This window comes from Aspergillus terreus, genomic scaffold (assembly GCF_000149615.1).
Source record: "Aspergillus terreus NIH2624 scaffold_5 genomic scaffold, whole genome shotgun sequence".
In the NCBI taxonomy this organism is placed as follows: Eukaryota; Fungi; Ascomycota; class Eurotiomycetes; order Eurotiales; family Aspergillaceae; genus Aspergillus; species Aspergillus terreus.
Window position 1 is genome coordinate 1,696,718 of NT_165928.1, and position 22,386 is coordinate 1,719,103.

The 22,386-nt window shown below is 53.1% G+C and overlaps 3 protein-coding genes across 3 annotated transcripts; all 3 read right to left on the minus strand.

Moving 5' to 3' along the window:
- Nucleotides 1-778: 778 nt before the first annotated feature.
- Nucleotides 779-5,806, minus strand: ATEG_04146 (DIL and Ankyrin domain protein; the record flags this gene model as incomplete). The annotated part of the gene is made up of 6 exons (XM_001213324.1): nt 779-2,425; nt 2,945-3,014; nt 3,068-4,557; nt 4,609-5,013; nt 5,079-5,530; nt 5,623-5,806. 6 exons carry the CDS (start codon nt 5,804-5,806, stop codon nt 779-781), a joined length of 4,248 nt encoding a protein of 1,415 aa, XP_001213324.1.
- Nucleotides 5,807-6,533: 727 nt separating this feature from the next.
- Nucleotides 6,534-11,621, minus strand: ATEG_04147 (mitotic regulator LTE1; the record flags this gene model as incomplete). The annotated part of the gene is made up of 3 exons (XM_001213325.1): nt 6,534-6,781; nt 6,839-11,151; nt 11,236-11,621. The coding sequence occupies 3 exons, from the start codon at nt 11,619-11,621 to the stop codon at nt 6,534-6,536; spliced, it is 4,947 nt and encodes a 1,648-aa protein (XP_001213325.1).
- Nucleotides 11,622-14,363: 2,742 nt separating this feature from the next.
- ATEG_04148 (M13 family metallopeptidase) lies at nt 14,364-16,420 on the minus strand (the record flags this gene model as incomplete). Its single annotated transcript, XM_001213326.1, has 4 exons — nt 14,364-14,441; nt 14,499-14,899; nt 14,954-16,052; nt 16,100-16,420. The coding sequence occupies 4 exons, from the start codon at nt 16,418-16,420 to the stop codon at nt 14,364-14,366; spliced, it is 1,899 nt and encodes a 632-aa protein (XP_001213326.1).
- Nucleotides 16,421-22,386: the final 5,966 nt, after the last annotated feature.

A 22,386-nucleotide genomic window follows, 5' to 3' on the forward strand; every position in this document is an offset into this window, starting at 1 on the left:
TTAATTACCCTGGTTCCAAGAGCGGATACACGATCCCTTCCACCCTTTTCCTTGTGTCTCTTTCTGACTTTCGATTACGGCCTCCTGCTCTGCTTATTCTCGTGGCCGCGGGCCATTCGTGCATTTCATGCGTCAGTCCTATATACCATTTTCCTTGCGGAGGAAGGCCGATTGATTCTGATACCCCGTCACTTTCGCTATTGCTGTTGCCTATTGACTATTTCGTTTTGTCTTTTCCTTTTGTTGGCTGTTCCTGTTCCCTTGTACTCCGCGGGTTAGACTCCTGTTGGCCCAGATGGGAGACCGGCAGGTGAGACGGACTGTCATGCGTTGTAATTACTCTGAGCCGAGGAGATTAATATATACATTGAGTTGAACCGATTCTAACAAGTCGTGTGGGAGGAGTATATACACAGAGGACGTAGATGTTATTTTGCATTCAGCAAACAGTGGTATCAGTCTATGTAATTTTGATCTAGTATTCCCGCTACCAGATAACCGCCGCACATAAAATCCAATCGCACATAAATCGACCCGGCCAGCCGGGTCGAGGTATATAAACATCGAAGGGTAGGCGCAATCATTCGAGGTCCACATAGGAAACACGCAACAAGAGAAAGGTATCAGTGGAGAAGAAACCCGAAAGGTTGGAACCGAGCGAAGCCCGGAAGGGGCATAGGCGTGAGCCTCTCGTAGCATCGTCTATGTCCGAGTCCCCAGCTCTGCTGGAGACTAGTTCTATGGAAGAGAGGGTTGGTCGAGATGCATGGATCTTGTTTTATCGGCCGCGGGGATGAGGTCCCGCTGGGAGCGCCTCGCGGCCAGACTGGGTAGAGTGAGTCCGCGTGGTAGGAGACGGCCCCGGGCTGCTATCGAGATCCGAGTCCCGGGGCCCGGGTTCGACGCTCGCTGCGTACCGTGTGTGCAGTGATGGACGGGGCAATGGAGGGTTGGTGTCGGACGTGGACGTGTCTGCGCGTCTGCGGGCTGCGTGCGAGTCCTCGTGAGGCATTTCGCGGACGAAAGGACGCACGGATTCGGTGTCCAAGAGACCCGGCGCCCCAGTTTCAGACGACGTGGTCACATCACTGTAATGACGGTGGGGCGATGCTGGACGGGAGGGATGGGAGCTGAGGGTCTCGGGCGGACGCGACGACGGTAGGGGCGGCGGAGGATGATGCGAACTAGTCGATTTTCGTTTGCGGCCCGGTCCCGGCGGGCTTTGATACTCTGAGCGACGCGGAGGCGGGGCCGTGGAGGGATCCTGCTGGGACTTGGCCGCGGGGTGATGCGACTGGTTTGGGGGGATCCAGTGGTGGAAGTATAGAGACGGCGGGGACTGGCGCGGGGGCCCGTCGTGTCGACTGGGACCGTGCTGGGCTGATGGGACGGACGAGCCCGGTGCGTACTGCACATTGCTCAGGTTGATGGAGGGCGGCGGAGGCTGCGCATCGCCGGGGATGGCTCGGGCTGTGGGTGCACCCGGAGGCCTAGGGTCCGTAGAGTTACTCGGCAAGGGGGGTCTACTGAGGGAGTGCATCGTAGGCGATGCTCCCGGGGGGTGGAGGGGCTGCGACAAGAGCACGCCGGGGCCAGACACAGGCTGTGGAGGAGGGGCCGCTGCGTATGGGTTGGAAGGCAGCGAACGGGAGTCCTGGCGCACATGAGAGACGTGCCGTGGAAGAGGGTGGGCAGCGTTCAGCAGAGGTGTCGCCGGGCCGCGGGCACCCGCCGCAGGTTGAGGCATGTACTGCTGGGTCAGATCGAGGACGCACTGGGGCACGCCGCCTTGGCTGATGCCGGCGAAGATGAGCGGGATCAGATGCGGCGGGACGCCGGCCTGCAAGGAATCGCGGAGCATACTCTGCTCGATCTTCCGCTGTTCCAAGCGCAGGGACTCCTGGCGCGTCTTCTCTTCCTCCTGCCTCCTCCGGTCTTCCTCCGTTTTGGATTCGAGCCAGGAATAAAAGGAGGGGTCGGAGTTCTGTCGCTGGGGCGGCGGAGGCGGGAGCGACTGGTTCACGGCGTTCATGGTTGTGAAGCCGACGTCCGGGGGCGGTAATGCCAGGGACGAAGGAGGAGGGAGTCCCGCGCGCGAGGACTCCATCGAGGGGTTCGCGGAGAGGCCAGGCACAAGAGGAGGCGGGGAGGGCCGTGGAGTGGGAACGGACGCGTGAGCGATGTAGTCATGGGGACCGGGAAGTCCGTTCTGGAGGCGGGCGCTCTGGCGGCGGGCGTTCAGCATGCTGCCGTCGAAGACGGAAGGAGAAAGAGGAACGGCATAATCGACGCGGCGGGAGCGAAAGACGGGAGTAAGGAGACATGGTTGTGGTTGCGACGGTGAGGTGATGAGACGCCGCAAGCATGGGCCCCCGTACTCCGTCGTCACCAACGTCTCCAAATGGCCCAAAGGGGAAATGCTTACCTCAACAGGACAAGGAGAGGCGTCCGCACTAGCTGGATCGGGCACCAGACGGGAATGTCGTGCGAGTGGCCAGAATCATGGACAGACCGCCCAGCAGAGGCCGCATCGATCACGACCAGACGTCGTTGTTGATGTTGGTGTTGTTGTTGTTTGTTGATGTACAGATGGATCGACAATTGGCGGCAGACATTAAAGCAGCATCATGCAACCAAGTCGGTCTTGTTCAAGCAGAGAATGAATCCCGCAGCTGCAGGCGGGCCGAACCGACAGACGAGAGATGAGACAAGACGAGACGAGGCGAGATGAGACGAGGATGAGGAAAGGAATGTTGATTTGGAGGTGGGAATGGGAAAACGTCGATGCCTGGGGAAAGCGTCGGGGATTCGGCTCCGAAGTGGATCATGATGGACAGTATCAGAGTACGTAGAAAGAAGGGAAGTATAGTTAGAGTATGTGTTGCGAAGTTCCCCGAAATGAGATGCAACAGACTGCAGACTCCGTGTTTCATCTAGAACCCACTCTAGTCTGTTTTAGGCAGGTCTTATCAGAGAATAGCTGACTACTGGTACTCCATACGCTCACAATATGCCTGCATAAATCTATATACATCCTAAAGGGTATCCTCAGCTATCTCGATCAAACCGACTCAGCACCTCTGCCGGCACTGTCGGAATATACTTGCGCGCCCGTTCGCGATTCGTCCCTCCCCAGCCCGCCCCGTAACTAATCAACATGTCCGTACTCGTCGGCAGGGAAAACGGCAGGGTCAACGACGGATCCAAGAAAATCCCATTTCCGCCATTCCGCTCCGACTGCGCCATGGACGCCGGGGACGCAATCGACATGGACGTCCGCGTGGTCGACGCCTCGGGCGTGTCCGGAGCCTCCGTCGACGGCTCTGTCGCAGAGGCATTCGAAGGCGGCGTTTGAGGCCGTCCCTCCGTCGCTCCGCCTGCCGTCGCTTTCGCGCCCTGGAGTTTCGCATGTTCCCGGAAGAGAAGCTCGGGGTCTCGCTGGAGATCGATCAGGAACTTCATCGCCGGCTTGGTCAGCCCCTTCTCGCCCACCTCCGGCCGGTACGATTTCACCGCATGCAGCAGTTGCGCCGGCGTCAGTTGCTGCAGTTGAAGCAGCGTCGTCACCAGCGACTCAAAATCTTCGCCCAGCGACGAAAAGCATTGCAGCCACTGGAGCAGCTGGATCACCGGCGCCAGATGTTTCCGCGCCGCGTCCATCGTACTCTCCCCCGTACACGTGGTCGATCCGTTCTCATAGTGTTCCGGTTGCCGGTTGTTATTGCGTGCCCAATCCTCCAGCGTCGACACGTTCATGCGGATCTGCATCGCTTTCGTCCGCGCCAGGTATCGTTTGGTGGTCATGATGCGGTTGAAGAGCTCTGCTCCCAGCCAATAAAACAGCTGCGAGAGGATCTGCGTCGTAATGACAGAGTGGACATCGTAGAGGTCGAGCACAAAGAGCGTCGACGAGAGGAGAGAGGTGATATTCCGCGGCGACACCTGCGCCCGCCGTCGAGGGGAGGGGGGTCGAAAGCGTTTCTCTGCTGGTTCGGGGGTCTTGGCCTTGTTCTTGGACCGGAACAGCTTCCACTCGTTCTGGAAATGGACATCTTCCAGGCCCGGGATCGTCTCATGGTCCAGCATGGCGGCATCCAACACCTTGTTCATCCGGCGCTCAGCATCGCCGATAATCAGGATAAAAATCTCATTGATAAGCTCCGCCAGGTGGAGCTGGAATTCGACGGTTGATTCCACCAAGCCTCCGTCCTTCTTCAAATAATGTAGCAGCAGCGTCGCGTTCGACATCCAGAACGCCAGAATCGTCATGTCCCACTGGTGACGCTCCACCACGTCGTTGATCTTGTCTGTTGCCGATACCAACAGCGTCGCAAGCAATTCCGGACTAGCGTGGTAGTGTGCGTAGCGCGCGCTGAGGAACAGAAGATTTGCAGGAACCGGTTTCTGCGATGGCGATCTTTGGGGCGTCATGTTTGTGATGATGATATCGAGGATCCGCTCCAGCTCATGCTCTTGGAAAACAAACATCTGATCATTCAGGCACCGATCCCACACAAATTCCTGCTGGTCCTCCTCCAATTCTTCATCTAGGGACTGCTGTCAAACCGTCAGCTCCAATACAACCTCAACATGACCTGAATCACTCACGTCGAACTTCTCATCAAGCCCCAGGCTCGACAGATCCACCTCCAAATTGATCGCGCTCTCCTCCATCATCATGCGGCGCTTCATCTCGTTCTCCGCAATCTCCTCCTCAAACCGGCCGTGGCTGAACCCAGAGTCGTAGAAATCATCCTCGATAGCACTAGGTCCAAAGCTGTACCCGTTCTCATGCAGGTACTCGGAGATCTCGCTGCCGGGCTGCGCAAAGTCAAACGCCGTGCCCCCGGAGGTCGACTTGATATCAGGGGATGCGCCATGGTCGAGGAGGATCTTAGCGATGGTCTTGTGGCGGTTGGTCATGGCCCACATCAACGCGCTCCACTGGTTGCGGTCCTGCTGGTCGACGTTGGCGCCTGCGTCGAGCAGCGCCGAGACCACATCTTGATGTCCCTGCGCAAGTCAGCTCAACCCTCTCCTAAACAATATAGCACGATAGAGCAGCAAGATAGACGCACAAAACAGCTAGCGTAGATCAACGGCACCGTGCCCTCCTCATCGGGCATATTCACATCGACGTAGTCCTTCGCCTTGCCCTGGACCAGTTTATGCACGCGATCCACGTCCCCGTTGCTGGCAGCCATATTCAAGCTCCTTTGTAAGATATCCTTCTTCTCGGACTCGGAGAGCTTCTCGTCCGACGCGATGGCGTCCTCATCCGCGCCGAGCGACTCCACCTCGCGATGGGCCGCCTGCGCCGCCAGCATCTCCATCAGCCGTGCATCGCTGTCCTCCAGCCGCGCCGTGACGGTGGACTCGTTATCATCGTCGGCGGCGGCGGCGGCGGCGCCGAGCCCGCGGCCGTACTGGGCCTGGAGGCTGTGCTCGTCGTCGTGGGAGTGGTCGTCGAGGGCGAGACTGAAGCTGAGCGGTTTCGCCGCGACGGGGGTTGTGAGGAATTGGGATTGGCCTGGCCAGGTCAGTCAGTCAGTCAGCAGGTCTGTCGGAGGATAGCGTCTGCAGGCTGCGCGACCGTGCAGCGAGGATACCGACGCAACGCACCTTGCCAAGCATCGTACATCTCCGTCTCCTGCGGAATGACGGGCATGGACCGTCGATCGTCGAGGGACTTGGGTAGGTCGTCTGGAAGGGCCTTGGGCGGCTGGTCGTGAGAGGCGTCAACGGCGTCATTATTGCGGTCGAGCTCGTCGGAGGAAGCCCCGCGGGGGGAGCCAATGGAATCCATGGTGGTAGCTCAGAGGGAAGTGTCATGAAGCAACGAAGAGAGGAAAAGGAGAGCCCGATCGCAGTACTAGCTCCATGGAGGAAGCCTGCGGTCTTCCTTCCTGCCTTCGTGTTCGTCGGGTGTTGGGAAGATGGGAAGTTCGGAGGTGAGAGGAAGAGTGGAGGGCTGGATGCGGCCCAGGGTCGGAATTGTGGCAGCTCAAGAATGCCACTGATGCAGCTTTGCTTAATCCCAAACAACCCACTCACTCCACCAGGGGTCTCGGGTCCCTGATTTTCATCACGGCAAATTCGCTGGGGTTTCTACTCCGTATTGCTTTAGGCTTCATTTTATCCATGCACACCTGTGACGTCAGTCATATTAGGCAGTAACCTATTTCAGTATTTATTTCAGTACTATACTATTCTACATGCATGAGGCTTATGCATTCGTGGTATCAGCAATCCGATATCAATCGTGTATATATCGTTCCATCCGAGTACGCTGCTTCCTGAGATATCGCTGGTATACAACAAACTGGCTAGAAACAGGTCGCTATATCAAACAAGGCCAATAAAGATAGTTGCCGTCAGAATGCAGAATCAGACACATGCAAGTCTATTGTACATGGATGGCATCACAAAACAACAAAGGGTATTAGTATCAGAGGGTATTATGTAGAAGAACGCAAAAATGACTCCCCCATGCGACTATGTTTTATTCATCACTTCCCTTGTCAAAGAAAGCTTCAGTCAAGGAGTCGACTGCGCGTCTGGATCTGGTCTTCCGGCAGCGACGCAATCCAGAGGCATCGCTCTATGATGCCCTGCACCGGCTCGAAGCGGTACTTAGTACTCGCGTCGATCAACCGAAGAAGGCTTTTGACGATCTTGGCCGCGGTGCGGTACCGTTCAAAATTGACCAGCGGCTCTCCATTACGGCCAGCCACCTGGGCCGGCTTTTGGGCGTTGTATGTCAGATCATGGACATAGAGGCCTAATCGTCCAAGTTAGCTCCCAATCCATCCGACAAATCTACGAGACAAACACGTACCAACGAAAGGGATGCATCCCTCCTGGACACTCGCCGTCTCCATCTCGACACGAAGGTCGTGGAAGTTGCGCACCGGCTGGATGAGCAGCTCCATGTCCTTGAGCAGGCGCCTGTCGTCAGGAGACACCAGAGCCCACGTCTTTTGCAGTCGAGAACAGTCGGTCGAAGACAGCGCAATAGCGATCTGCAGCATGGTCGCGTAGTTGCACATCCGCCTTGCATGGGCCGCAGTATGGATGAACTTGGTCACGGTCCGGGCGCGTTCATAGATATCTTGCGTGAGGATGATCTCCGACAACACCCATTTGACCATGAGATTGAACCGCCCCACCACCAGGTCGATGCCGCGACGTTCTTCCTCCATAAGGAATTGCACCCAGTTGAGCGCCGAGGGGGACCCGTTGTTCCACCTCATGTCGACCAAGTCCCGCCAATCCACTTCGCTCAGGGCGGCCATTTCCACCAGAGTCAACTGCTGCGCGAGAGTCTGCGATTCACAAGAGAGAACAAAGGGAACATGATCTGGCCCATAAGCCTTCTTCGAGTCTTGGTTGTGGCGGTCCGTTTCAGACCGCGAAAGAATGTCTCCAGAGACATTTTGCACGTCGATTCTCCGAGCATTGTTTCCTTGTTCCGCGTCTCTGCGTCTTGGAGAAGGATCTGGTGTTAACGGCCGAGAGTGGTACAGTACAGGGTTCAAGGGCGATGCGCACGAAGCCACGGACCGGGTGTTCTGAACAGTCATTGGAGGAGAGGGAGGGTGTGCAAGAGGATGGGGCGGGATTCCGAGCGATGAGTCGCTTAGACTTCGAGTATCCATCGACAGCCGTTGGTCTAGAGCCTCCCGGGTATCAATAAAGTCGACCGACAGTTCGGACGAGAGACCAGATAGACGACTGGTCCGATGGTTGGATGGCCGGAGTCGATTGGGAAGAGTTGACCCTCGGGGAATGCGCTTCATGCTCTCGGTTTCCCTGACCACATCGATGGAAGGATGCGACGATCCAACGTCTGACATGTCTCGCTCCGAAAGCTCACGTACCTGCACTTGAGGAGCAGAGTCTTGCGGGGGATTACCCCAGCTCATCCGGGGCTTCTTCATGGATTCGTCGCTCAAGCCTCGCTCCAGGAGCGGAATAGAACTATACGAGTCTTCTGTCTCTGCAACAGAAGCTGAATAGGGCCGGTGTGGAATGATACGCCCGCGTACCTGGGAGTACGTGAGATTATCCCCAAGTGTTTGCCGTCTATGCGAGCTTGGATCCGAAGTACTCTCCGCAAGATGACTGCCCCGATAGAACATTTCCTGTTCGCGAGCACCGCGCGCCTGAGAGCTTGACTGAGGCTGCTCCGACCCACCGGACGCGCCTTTCCACTTTCCCTCGAGTTTCAACAGAGCCGACTCAATACCGCCATCATCGTCATCGGGTATTTGAGCGAATTGCGCAATCGCCGCCTCGAACGATCGTCGCAAGTTTTGAGATGAATGGGTCTGGATGAGCGAAAACCGAGGATTCGGCGGAACCAAACTAGTCTGCGGCCTGGAGCTGGGATCTCTTTGGCGGGAGAGAGTGCTCTCTGGAACGGAACTGCGGTAATTCGAGATGAATGAGCCGGAATCTGAAGGTGACTCGACCCCAAGTCCCTCTCGCATTTGCCGTAAATCACCGCCAGGACGTCTCCGAAGGATGGGCCCCGCCGGTTTGTCCGAGTCCTGTGGGCTCCCATCTTCGGGGAGGGGACCTGGCTCGTCCCCAATTTCTAGGCGCTGCCGAGATATTCCACTCTGAAAGGATGCGTACTTGCGAAGACGAAGGGACGGTGAAGTTCGTTTCCAAGATGCAGGTCCGCGTTCGACAGATATGGACCTGCGAGACGTCCACAGCCCCGGTGGTCGCAGTAATTGAGAGATTCGCCTGGAGGATCTTGAACCAGCGTCGTCGTAGAATATGGGAAGCGAATACTCGTCGCCGGCTAGGGTGGATCGCTGAGACGGGGAGCGAAAGAAGGTAGCCCTCGGAGTAGTTGGGGAATGCATGGCAACGGCTCCCGACATAAGGGGATCCCGAAGGCCAGTATCGTCGACGATAACAATTGATTCGCTTCCCGCGGTCAGTTGGCTCCGAATCCTGGACTGGTCATGAGTTGGATATCCCCGCTCATCTGTATCGCGGCAGAACCCTTGCTGAGCTGCTACTCGGGGGGTAGGAAGTCCGTCAACAGGGCTGTCATCTGGAGGATCCCCAACGACATGGCGATATTGCTGCAAAACCGTATCACAGAGGACATCAATCCTAGCAGGTCGCTTTGTCGTGGCCGCTGCTTTTCTGTCCCGGTAGAAGTCTGATCCAAACGCGACGTTGCTGGGCAAGGCCGATGTCTTCCCTCGAATTTGCGGAGCGCCTGATACAGTTGTGCTGCGTGGAGATGTACTGGAGCCCCCATGTCTGCTATGCAGCGCTCGTCGGATTGATCCAATTATCGTCTTCTTTACGCCTGAACCCGAACTGCCTGGTTTAGAAAAGCCATCTGAGTTGCTTCGACGATCAGAGGTGGGCGAACTGGTGGCGGAGGGCAACGGTGGGGACGGAGGCGCCATCATTGTCATATACGATTCTGCGGGAGGATAGAGCTCACCACGAATCAGGCCGCCTAGGTTGATCTCTTCTTGCACCGAGGCCTGATTGTCGAGTTTCAATAGCGATAGCGGAGCCCGGTCATCTCGTACAGAGTCAGAGAAACTGCCACTCCGTTTATGTGCATGGGTATGAAAAGGATGGCGTCTGGAGATAGCCGGCGACAGAGAAGGCAGGTCTTGTGAAGGGGGCAGCTTGGAAGTCATGAGAGGTACGATATGAGGAGCTTTTTGGTGAAAGGGCACGGAGAGGCGTTTGGGAGATTTGGGCGGAAGTGAGCAAGAAATCGGCTGTATACTGTTGTCACTCTCTGCCGATATAGGCACGCTCTTGGCCGTCGCCGAAGAATGATTACGGTCATGATGAGCGGTTTGCTGGCGTTCAGCAATTTCGACGTTGATATTCTGGCCGGCACTTGCCGTCCGAGTGATGTTCGGGGGTTCACCAATGCTCGCGTCTGTGGTGTCATCTCCCCCAGGAATAATAGGGTGGTCTGGATTCTGATACGCAATATGTTGGTCTGGCACGGTCCAGTAAGTCGAGCACTTCCCAAGCCAGCACCGCTTGAGGTCAATGAGAATTTTCAAGTCGCTCGTGCCGCCTTCTTCCCGAGCTTTGACAGCGTTGTACATGTTATTTATCGTGTCACAGAAACGGACCCGAATATCATAGTTGGGGATGAAATCATCGACAAAATAGTTCAGGATCCAGTGTCGGAGGGCCGCAAACGTACGAATGCGAATGATTCTCCCGTCGTCCTGCAGACGATTGATTGCCCATTGTAGTCGAGCCAGCAAGAGTGCAAGAAGGTTGGAAATGGAGAGATAGGAACGGAAGGTAAGGAAAAAGTCGGACACGAGTTCGTAATCCATGAACGATTCAGAAGATATCTGCGCGACAATCCGCGCAGGCGTGGCGGCGCTGATTTCCTGGGTGCCGAGAGTATAACGGACGACTGCGCTACTGTCCATCTCCGACATTAGATTGTCGAAGACCGCCGGCCGGATTGGCTCCTTCAATTCATACAGCTCTGGCTTGCTACCGACGCCAGACCCTTGGGCCAATTCGACGGCGCTGGTCGTGGGGAATCCCGTTGGAGAGAAGGAAGGCCGATCCGTGTTGATGATCAAGGAATCAGGTATTGGGCTATTGTTCCAGTCCTCTCGGAAAAGTGGCGAGGCTCTAAAGTTGTCGGACTGCGACGTTCTCGAGTAGATAGAGCTGTGGAGAAATGTGCTGCCCTCGTGGTTTAATAGCGGCAAGCCTAGTCGGTGACTGGAGATATGGACGTCCAAGGCCGGGTGTGAAGACCCTGCGGATTTGGGTCTGTCGGCCGTTCGATCTATGAGAATTCGGTATTCGCCGTGGTGCCCTGCGCGTGAGGCTGAGCGCTGCTCTGAGATTGTGGAAAACGAATGGGCCCTTTGAAGCATGCGACGAGAGCCATGGTACCCAGAGCGTGTCGATTCCGCAATGACCGAGTCGCTGTCTTCGCAGGTTTCTTCCGGTATGAGATCTGGACGCAGCTCCGATAGCTGCGAGTTCGACCATCGCGAAGGCTCGTTCCCAGGATGGCCGCCATGTCTATGCGGGTGAAGGTGCCGGTCTTTCGATTGGTCCGTGAACGAGGGAGCGGGTGGCACGCGCGGTGCCTTGAGAGACAGATTTCGAATCGGTCTGATAGATGATAGGTTAGACGGTCAGGTCAAGGGCTGCGGCCGGCACACATGTCACCGCTCACGGTCATGGAGGTCATCGTACCTGAGGAAAATCTTTCCGTTTTGGCCTACGTTGCCAACTGTGAAATGGTTTGGTTCCCGTGCAGCCGCAAGCGCATCGCGGGTGGACGGTAGAACGTCGAATCGCTTGAGCGAGCGCTTCCGCAGGGCCTCATGGCTACTCTTCACCCGCAGCAGCGAGGTAACCATCCGTTCCCTTGCCGTTTTCTCTCCACTACCGGCCCTTTCACCCATGTTCTTCCCTTGTGCCACCGTGTGGGCGCGTCGTAGCATCGACGTCACATATTGAGGATCGGGAGCGGCCGGGGTGTTCGCATGGGCGTCCCGCGCGACTGTTGTGGGAAAATGTGCGGTCTGCGTGCGATACGATTTCGGGGGAAGTTTCTCTGGGGCGGAGCGGGGGTTCATGATGCGTAGCGTAGGAGCAGGCGACAGGCGTTGCGCCTGGTTGGTATACGAAGAACCGGGGGGCGGTCTTCAGGCGGGTGTGGGTAAGTTGACGCGGGTGGGTTCTGTTGCTTTTACGCCCACTGGAAGGAAGCTAGAAGGAAGTAAGATGTATGGACAGCCTCGGCTGGGATCGCAGTGCGTGCTTTGCGACACGACATGACCAAATCTCGCAGGATTCCAATTATGAGGCGCTGCAGCAGAGAAGGCGATGCAAATGGGACATGGGTTGGGAGCGAGTTGATGGAGCAGGGAGGGGAGGAAGGAAGGAAGAGAGGAAGAGGCGGGTTTGTTGACACGCGGAGGTGTGCGAGAGAGAGGAAACCGGCAGGAATCCAGGCAAGATAAAAACAAGGATCACAAGCACCGTCGGCGCCGTCAATGACGGTTATGTAGGTAGTAGGGAGGAAGGTAGGTAGGTAAATTATCCGAAGTCTCCAGTCAGGGTAAATAAGAATAAGAAGTAGTAGTAGTAATAATAATAATAATAATAATAATAATAACAGGTGGAGAGCGAGAAGAATGAGACGCGCCGATGCGCTAACGCTCAACTCGGAACGGTTCCAAGAGTGCGGAACCACCAGCTGCAAATATGTTAACGGGCGGAAGAACGATGGAGTTGGTTGTTCTCGGTATCCGTGGCCTGTTCCATGGATCAACCGCTGTCTACCAACAATACGGAGTACATAGATTCTGTATTGCACCACCCGCCGATGTCGTCACGCTTACTGAGGCCTCAAAAAAGCATAGAAAAGACAACGGAACAGAAGGCAAACAGCACCATGCCCTACGGTGCTCCAAATGGGGCTAGATGGCCCCATGGGCTATTATAGTCGGTCAGCTGAGGGTCGATCTCCCACTCCAGATCGTGCCAGTCCGCCATCCGAAAGCATAGCGGGAGGGGGATAACGACGCATCGAATTCTCATGCCAGGCCGAAGGAGCTGCAGCTGAGAGAACTCCAGCTGGAGACGGACAATGCCATGGTATCATGAGATCACAACGGAGAACATCCTCGTTGTAGGACCCAGTGAGGTAATAATAGAATCCACCCGATCCATAAGATAGAGATCTCACCTCGGGAGCTGGGTGGGTTATGGTTACTATTATTATAAGGTGTTATGAGAATCATCGTCATATTATCACAGTGCAGAAATGTCCTCCGTACACCAGGAGATGTCTCAACCGACAGTCCATGACACCCGCGATCCCATCATCCGACAGGTCGCCCTCACCAACTTCTGGTGTTTGCTGTACGGAGTATACATCGCCCAGATACTCGATACATCACATCCCGAATTTAAGACGCATCCTGCGAAACGGTGAGGCCCATTCCACCGGTAAAGCCAAAATCCCATAACAATATTAATATGATGGACCTCTATTAGTCGCTTTAGGTAATTTTTTCTGCCTGCTTCATCTAATTAACTGTGAACCGCGTGTCTGGTTATGCGGGCCCCCTTTTAAGCCGCCCATCCGAGGATCATCCACCCATTGCTGGGCCCGAAACCACGATAAAAAGGGGGGCCCAAAGCTCATTCGAAGATCAGCCGGAATTCCCACCTCGCTTCTTCTCAACACGGCACACTCGTATCTTACTCTCGAAAAAGGGGGTCAGCGGTCAGCGGCTGGGGAAAAAATTGATGCGGTCAGTCGGCAGCCGTTAAGTGCCACTAACAACCATAACTACAGGCCGCCTCATGCGAGCCGAAGGAACGGGCTAGGCGAGTCTTACCAACCTCAGCAATTCCAGGGCTCATCCTTCAAAGGACGTTTGTGGCGGGTCTGCGGTAGGGGCTGTGATTGACTGATTGACGGGGACTGCTGGACGCTAACCGCTCCGTTAATTTAGCTGATAGAACCGATAGGGAGGGAGTGGTTGACCCGTTCGTTCGGTGGGCGTCTTTGATGTTCATCTTAAGGACCGGGGTGTCGTGATCTTCGTCTTCGGATAGGAAGGAAAGGAGAGTGTATAAGATGGATATGTCCTCCGTAGCAAGAATGTCTTTGTAGTACATCCTACTAAGCCGGAAGGAGTAAAACAGAAACTCCCGAGATGGACCTACCGTACCCAGTACCTATGATGCAACAAACCTCCACCTCCGACCACCGCTGGCAAGTCACAACGCCCGCGGAAGAGCGTCACTGCAGAATGTCTCATGTCAAATGCACAGTGCAGACAGAAGAGAAAAAAAATCCCTTGCAGAGCTCCCCCCTAGCATTGCGGTCTGGCTTCCGTCTCTCCGCGCATGCAGGATCTCTGGGTTGATTGGATGACAGATGCGTGACTCAACGTAAGCGCACACAAAATGTTATATATCGATCTGTCAATCTGCGAGTGCATCAAAATGGAATCATGACGCTGGGACGGGAGTACAGCTCTTGAGAGGGAGCTCAATTTGGACCCCGCCTGCAGCGGGGAACGCGGCGCTCCTTTCCAACCATCTATCATCTCGACGCAGTGATCTAGTGTCTCCTATCTCGAGGGGTTTGATGCCCGAACATATACGATGGGGTCCCGAGAGGGATTTCAAGGTACAATGGCAGAGACACTGCGTTGTAACAAAGCTTAGAAAACATTCTGCAGCCATCCCACTACAACTGCACACTCGGCTATACGAAAATCAGAGTCCATTGTACGCTTCACTCCGGAATAAACCCCTTATACCATGCGTATTAAGATTACACCACTGCTTAATTCCGGCTACCAGAGCTTGCAGACGGGTTTTTTGGTCGGACAGTTAAAAGCCTCTTTGAACTCTCGAGCGTTTGCCATCGTTCCCTAATATCATCATGTTAGCCCCATCTAGAGTCTGCCTCTCAATATGGAAGTTCTCACCAGAATCCTCGCAGGCTTGGGCGCATGGGGATCGTTGTAGATGGCTTCCCGAGCAGCCTCCAGGGTGGATTTGCCGCACCACCAATTAGCATAGGAGATGAAGAAGAGCTGCTCTTTGGTGAACTTGGACAGTCCGGGCAGTTGAGGGTCCGGCGATGCCTCTTCACGCTTCTTCCAGGCATGAAACGCCGCCCCAATACCGCCAGCGTCTGCAATATTCTCACCAAGCGTAAGGCGTCCATTCACATGGAGAGGTTCGGAGTCCTTGCCCGGCACAGTGAACTCGGAATATTGGTCCACAAAGCATTGTGCACGCTCCTCAAACCCTTCGACCGTTTTCTCATCCCACCAGTCGGTATAGTTTCCGGTTTCATCATAGTGTCTTCCAGTCGAGTCGAATGCTACAAAGCGTCAGGTCAAATCTTGCATTCTATCCCCTTTCCCATGACACTTACCGTGTGAAAGCTCATGCCCGCTGACGGCACCGAATGCTCCGTATGCCAGATACAGAGGTGCGGACGGTCCATAAAAGGTGGGCGGTTGCATGATTCCAGCCGGGAAGACAATTTCATTCCCAGGAGGGTTGTAATAGGCATTCACAGTGGAAGCAGTCATGTCCCATTCATCCCGGTTGGTCGGTTTACCCAACTTCGACCACTCTCTGTGCACCTCGAATTTCGCCGCTGCCAATGCATTGTCAAAGAACGAATCACTGGAAATGTCCAGATCCTTATAGTAGTTTTCGACGTCCCCCGGGTCCATCACATTGGGACTCTTGGTAGGATAGCCAATCTTCTGCACAATGTTTCCAACCTTCTTGATGCCCAAATCTCTCACTTCCGCGGACATCCATTTCGTTTCACCGAGGGTATACACAAATCGCTCTTTGATATCGGACACGATCTTATCGCCGAGCTTCTTCGATTCTTCGGAAAAGGCATCAAGGACGTAGAACCGGCTAAGTATCCAGCCGAGATCACTGTCCAGAGAACGAATGCATTTGCGCCATCGTTCCTCGGTAGCTTTGGGGTCCTTTCCTGCCATCTTGTTGTTGAACTCACGAAGAGGTTGAATCTTTGCATCTTCGACGTAGTCGGAATATGCCTGAACGATCTTCCATTTGAAGAACAGCTGGATTGTATCTCTCGACGTCTCGTTCAGTATAGTCGATAACGACTTCATGTAAGATGGGGATCCCAAGATCAAGCGGTCGGTCTTGAAATCAGAGGGCGCCAAAGCGGAGAGGATGTCGGGTATAGAGATCTGTGGCAGCATTGTCCGCGTCTCTTCGATACTGTGCGGGTTATATGACTTTGTCACATCTTCCTGGCTTTGGGTATCTGGCGTGACATCGGCCAGCTTTCCTTCAAAGGCCACAACGTCACTCAATTTCTGTTTTGCTTCGCTGCTAACGAATTGACCGAGCACCTCTTCCAAGACTGTGATATATTCCGTAACGGTTTTGGTGTCATTATAATACTCCCTTGCGGGGAGTCCAATTTCGCGGAGAGGGTTCACAAATATGGCTATCGTGTCCGGGGCACGATCATCAGGCTAAAGAGTCAGTATATGGTGAGCATCAGTGTAAATTAACCACTTACACCAACGTACGGAGCTACCAGAGCGTCCACGCCAGACTCCATCAAAAACAATATCACATCAGTCAGGTTGGTGGCGGACCCTTGCACAGATGGCCTGCCCGTGGAGTAAATCTGTTCAATACTGGCCAGCAGCTTATCCAGCGGTTCACTTCCTCGCTCAGTTATCTTCTTCTCGTCCATGCACGAATCGTACGCGGCCTTCAATTTTGCGAAATTGGGCTCATCTGGGGGGTCACTGGATTCCAACAGATGACGGAGCCGTGTCTGAGAAGCCTCAGCCATCAGTGTTCCCGCGAATATAGACCCCTGGTCCGGGCGCATGTCGTGCCGTTCTCTCCATCCTCCGCAGACATACTGGTCGAAATCGGTGCACGGATCGATATTAGCATAGTCCGGGTCGAGGTTATACAGTATCTCGCTTGCGGCATGGACGCATTCGGGCGATTCACAAACGGCCGTTGATACCGGGTGTGGAGGAGCTGCGTCGGACGAATTGTCTGATGGTTTACCAGGCAGTCGTTAGAAGGCAGGTGGCAAGGCACTTAGGAATTTAGGACTCATAACACACCGAACAGTATAGTCCAGAAGTAATAGGACACACAGACAAACGAGAGTATCGCAAAAGCGATATAGCGGCTCTTTGAGCGCCACGCGCCATGGTATCCATGGTTGGCTTTCAAGCTCCGAATGCCGTGGTCACCAAGCTGGCCATCGTCGAAGTATTCAAAGACAGCTCGGTGTTTTTCAAGCTCCGGGGTCGACACTTCTCGTAAAAGATGAGTGCTCTCAAACTCATCTTCGCTCCTATATAACGTCAGGACCTCTCACGGACAACGTCGCTCATGGTAATATGACCTCGTAAGGGGTGAGCTAAGCATGCTGCTCTGCAGGTCTAGTTTGCCATCAACAGACTGCATGTAGTAACTGAATCTACTTTGAGATTCAGAGCAAGAAGTAATTCAGTATACGGAGTATATATGCGGTTTGGAGGTCTCTGTTCACAATCCCCTGGTGCAATAGAGGGGGTAAACTTGAGGGTCATCACGACCCCATTTAGTTGTTTCACATACCAATGGCGTCACATGTCCATCATTGATGAATAAGCAACACCATCAAAGACATTGTAGCACCAAACAAAGGACAACCATTTGAACAATACATTAACTAGCTGTCTGATCAGTGAAATTAGACAAAGGAAGTGAATCGCTCTTGTCTTCCTTCAACCAATACAAGTGGCTGCTTCAGGGCAGAAACCGTGTACCATTCTAAGTCGGGAATTCGGTCGACTGTCCAGTTGCTAGGCTTCCAACGCACGGGTATCTCGACCACTCTCTATGAAAGCTTTGTAGACTCAGGAGATGCCATCTTTGACTCCATGGTGGAGAACCAGAGACAGTCGTGAACTCTAGGCAAGATGTCCGATGGAAGGTCTGCGGCACCATAAACTGTTACCACTCTGGATATACCTAGTAGTGGTTGCTAGCTGTGGCCGGTTTCACACCGACCCTCCACGATGAGCATCCGAGCTCAACGCGCAATTGCAATTATACGAAGTTGGGGTAGTAAGAGCGTCGTTGTACTCCGAGATTCCAAGCTTGGACTCTGGCTAAGTATAGATGTGGAAAACATAGATGCCCAACAACCAGAACAATTCACCTCGTTGGTCACACAACGCTTTTAATTACGGGCTTGATTGTAGACTTGCAAATACGCATGATAGCATAGATAAAAAAGCTGATTATAGGTAAGGTGTAGTATTACTTGTGAAGCTTGAAGCTGTCTTGTTGCCTTTTCCAGGAGTTGCGAGGCTTAATAACTTGTGCGATATATATTGACGGATACTATGCTCAGCTGCAGGCGTTGACAAATACTAGCTTACAACAGCGATCTACGGAGTATTTAGGGTGGCACAATATGTAGAGTATTGTATTACATGGCATAAACTCTACATATGAATAGAGTGGGGAGGTCTTTGGGCAATCACCAGCCATCTACATTCACACGTCAGTGATAGAGCATTAAACTATTAAGGTATTGCTGGCAGCCAGGCCCAGCAATCATATAAACACTTATTAAGTTGTAGAACAAGCCACAACGTCATGAATAATAATGCCTAATGATATATAGGAGTACAAGTACAGGACACCCAGCAAGCGGATATTTCTCGTTTGAGACTCGGCACCTCTAATTACATATACCCACAATGCAATGGGCCGGTCTACTTGGGCCGTGATCCAGTACTCCATAGGGATGAATACGGGGAACAGGTAAACCCACAACACCACGCCCATAGAACTCCTGTGTCAAGTGAGGCGAGCTGCATGAAATCTGATGTGTATTATCTACTCAACACTAGCGGTCTGCCTGGTCAGACCTTGGATGCCACATGGCAACCTGAAACTTCCCAAAGTTGACGTGTTATCGATGGGATCAGGCACAGCCGTGTTGGTCCCAAAAGGTCTTCCTCGGAATGGGCAGATACCACGGCAAATGAAGATCGCCCATTGTTAGGCTGGAGAAGAAGGTTGAGAAAGAAAACTTGCGGTCAAGGAACTTGTTTCTCTTTGAAAGGAATCCAGGAAGATAGTGGACCCTGCTTTTCATTCCGTGGTCCCCATTATATTGATACCCCAGAATAGAAAACCACGCGAGATTAAATCACGAGCATGCCGGGTTGACCGTTGGCTAACGGTGCGGATGAGGAATTGACAGCTGGTGATAGGTCTATAGACTGTCAATCTAGCCGGAAGTATCAAAACCAATCAAGGGACCTATGAGGTATCCAAACGGATTAAGCTTCTGTGGCAACGTTGATACGACGGAGCCTGTTTAAGCTTCATCCGTACGCACATGCACTTTTCACACGTACGGAGTAGGCATGAAGAGACAGGGAAAGTTCTGTATTTGTGTGTCCCGTCCATATTGTGGGGACGAAGCGGGATTGGCGGTTGACGATGAAACAGAGCTAAACTGGATACCGCATAGCGGCCAACCAGTCAGCAGAAGAATGGCCCGTTCTCCTGTCCTGGGGACTCTGTGGCCCAAAGAACATGTTCTTTCTGTTGGGTTTAAAGCAGTTTCAAAACTCAAATATAGTCCGTCGTTCGACTATCTAGTCTAGGTACTCCTCAATATCCTATCAATATCCAGGTCATTCCTTCCATTCCCCTGTTTTCGATTAATAGAAATCTTTTACATGTGTCTATGTTCTTAAAATATCTTCCTACGACGCTGGTCATAATTTGCACGATATCCGCAGCGTGCCGGATAGGACTCCGAACAGCCGGTGATCACCGAAATAATGATGATGATCATCTGGACTTGACGGACACTCTCCGTACTTTGGGCACTGTTACACCGCTAGGAATAATAAAATTTCAATGCATCGAACAGTATCCAAGCCAGTCCCGTGCAGAGATCAAAGCTTTACGGAGTAAGTTCGTGCTCGGAGATGCCACATGTCACCCAAGTGAGAGGATACAGTAGATATATCATATGACAGCTTACATACAGCCCCGCATAATCAACATAAATGATGTGTTCTATGTATACGCATATCAAGGATGGACAGGTCACCAATGGGATTGCGATTCCGACATTCCCCTGGGAAAGGGGGCTTATGGGTCGTGGGTTCTTGAATCGGGGCATACCTAGGTACGGAGTAGGTACGCCATCCCGCAAGAATAACATTATTACTCGTACTCCGTACAGGCCCCTGCCTTAGCGTCGAGACGGCGTCCTTCTCGTCGGGAAGATGAAACCGGAAGAACAGAGCCCGAACTTCTCCGTCAAAAGCACCAGGCGAGTGAACAAAAGGATTATCGAGTGGCATGATAGACTACCGGGTGGAATTCTATTTCAGCACCACTTGACGGATTAAAGTTTCACTATCAGTTGATAGGACGATAGGACGTGGCATAAAGTGACAGTGTTGACATTTTTGGAGACAAGCTCTGAATAAATTGACTGATTACAGTATATTGTACATCAGTCGACAAGGTCATCCCTTATGATAGAACACCGCACGGCTCGAGAAAATGCAGGTCATTCATCGCGGCCAACATCAAATATTAGCAGTTTGTTGGTATTCATTAATGACCACTAAAGATCCAGGAGTTCTCTTGGAGATGTTACGAATATATGTAACTACATAACAGACACAACGGTCATTTGTGAGAGTCTGAAAAGCCCGTGGGATTATTAAATCGGTACATTATCGTTGCGGTCTTTAATTACGAACCATCCCGGCTGCTGAGCCCTAAGGCCGTTTGCGTAAGCCTCGGCTCAGGAGGAAAGGGATGGCCGTAATCAGGGGGGCAAAGATCGGAAGTCAGCTAGAAATCAATCGAAGAGAATCGTGCTCCATGACGCTGGGGGTTTGAAAGCATGCCCGGTTGTACTCTGTATGTACAGCGATCACGCTTTGGGCTGCTGATGCAGGATCGTGTACCTTCGGAGTGTCGTAGTACTTGGAGTATGCGCCGAAGCCATATCCGTCGATCGGTGCATCCCGCTTCTTTGCATCGAAAAACATGGCTCATGGCGTCGTTCGGTTGCAGCTCTTGGCTGCATGAAAAGGGGAAAGTGGAGATCGGATTACCCTTCTCTTCTGCCACGGAAGAAATGGACAGGGACAGTCTGGTGGATCCTAAACCCCGCCAAAATGGATGGGCTTTGGGTTACCTACCTACTACGGAGTAGTATACCGGTGTATCGGAGGTAATTATCATACATAGGTAGGTATTATTATTATTATTATTATAATAATAATAATAATAATAAACAGAAGGACAGGAAAGAAAAGGTATTCCGTACCTACCAATAGGTTAGGTACCTACCTACGTATAGTAGGTACTTCCTGGTTCAAGCGAGAGCTAATAATAACAGGCGGAAATTAGAGGCACGCCATACAGATTGTTTGGTGTCTTCGATCTCAGCATCTAGTCATCTAGGTACTGTATGCAGCTAACCACTACATTTTCTGGATGTGGTAAGTTAGAAGGCTAAAATGATACATGGATCTGCCGGAGAGCTCCCCCTCGATCCCTGTAAAGACTTCGATCTAATCAGTTGGTACCGTACTCCGAACTCCGTACTTTGTATAGGTACCGGTATCTTACTCTACAACCACGGAGACGTACTCCGTACCGATCCCCTCCTACTACTCCGTGCAGGTGTCTCTGGATCTTTTGTCGCTTCTCACCGTAGGAGAGTATCGGACCAGAGGAACAAACGAAGGAGGAATCTTCTATCCTGTGGATAAATCGTCATTTTCCCCCTGACCACTCACATTTGGCCGGGACGGCTGAGCAGCCACCATTGGGCGCTGGTACTGACGTGGTACCTCCCGTTAGTGTGCCGGGCTACGAGGTACTTGCTAGTTACCCGTCGAACCTAACAAACCTAACACCACCTGACCACTAGGACTAAGCCAAGGCCGGCGGAGCTTCCCTTCTTCAGACTAAGCAGCTGCCGATGGGCTGTATTATTCTCTACCTACCCATCGCCGGAAATCTTACGCTCATCTGGAATCCATCCATGGTCTCCTCCAAAAAGTCCACTGCAGGATGACTACGCCAAAAACCTCCTAGCTCCATAACTGCGTACCCGCACGCTGCCACCATGCGCCCCTCCCCTCCCTTCGATCGGACTGTGATTGATTGAATATAATCGGCCTCTGCGCGACTCAATCCTTCCCACCCCCAATATTATTATTTACGGAGTACAGGTATTAGTCTTACTATATTATTGTTACTATTACTACTACCGTATTCCTCTGCGACTCCGGAGTACTAACTCCCCTGCTATTGTCGCTATTATTATCTTCACCTTTCTCACCACCCTGGAGGAACCGCTTTCCTTGTTCTTCTGCCTCCTCCTCCCTCCTGTTGGGTTCCATCTCCCATTTCCTTTGTTTCCTTCGTTCTTTCGCTACGTGGGACGCTCAGAGATGCGCCACTGCCCATCATTACACTAATCATTCCGAACCTCCTCCCTCCGTGTCCGCCTCGATAGCCCGCCTTCCTGGTGTTGGCGACAAATTTCCGCTCCCTTCCGGATTTGCTGGACGTTGGCCCGTTTAGCGTGCGAGAAACGACAGTAAACGACCAGATAGGACGTCCGTTTGACGTTTGACGTTTGACTTGGATTCCCTCTTCGTCGCGCGCGACCTTTTGACTTTCCGCCTCACCCCATATCACCGGGATCTGCGACGCCTCCCAGTCGCAGTTGAAATCAGAACAGCCAAGAAGCGTTCTTTCTGTGCGCATTATCCTTCTCCGGTCCGA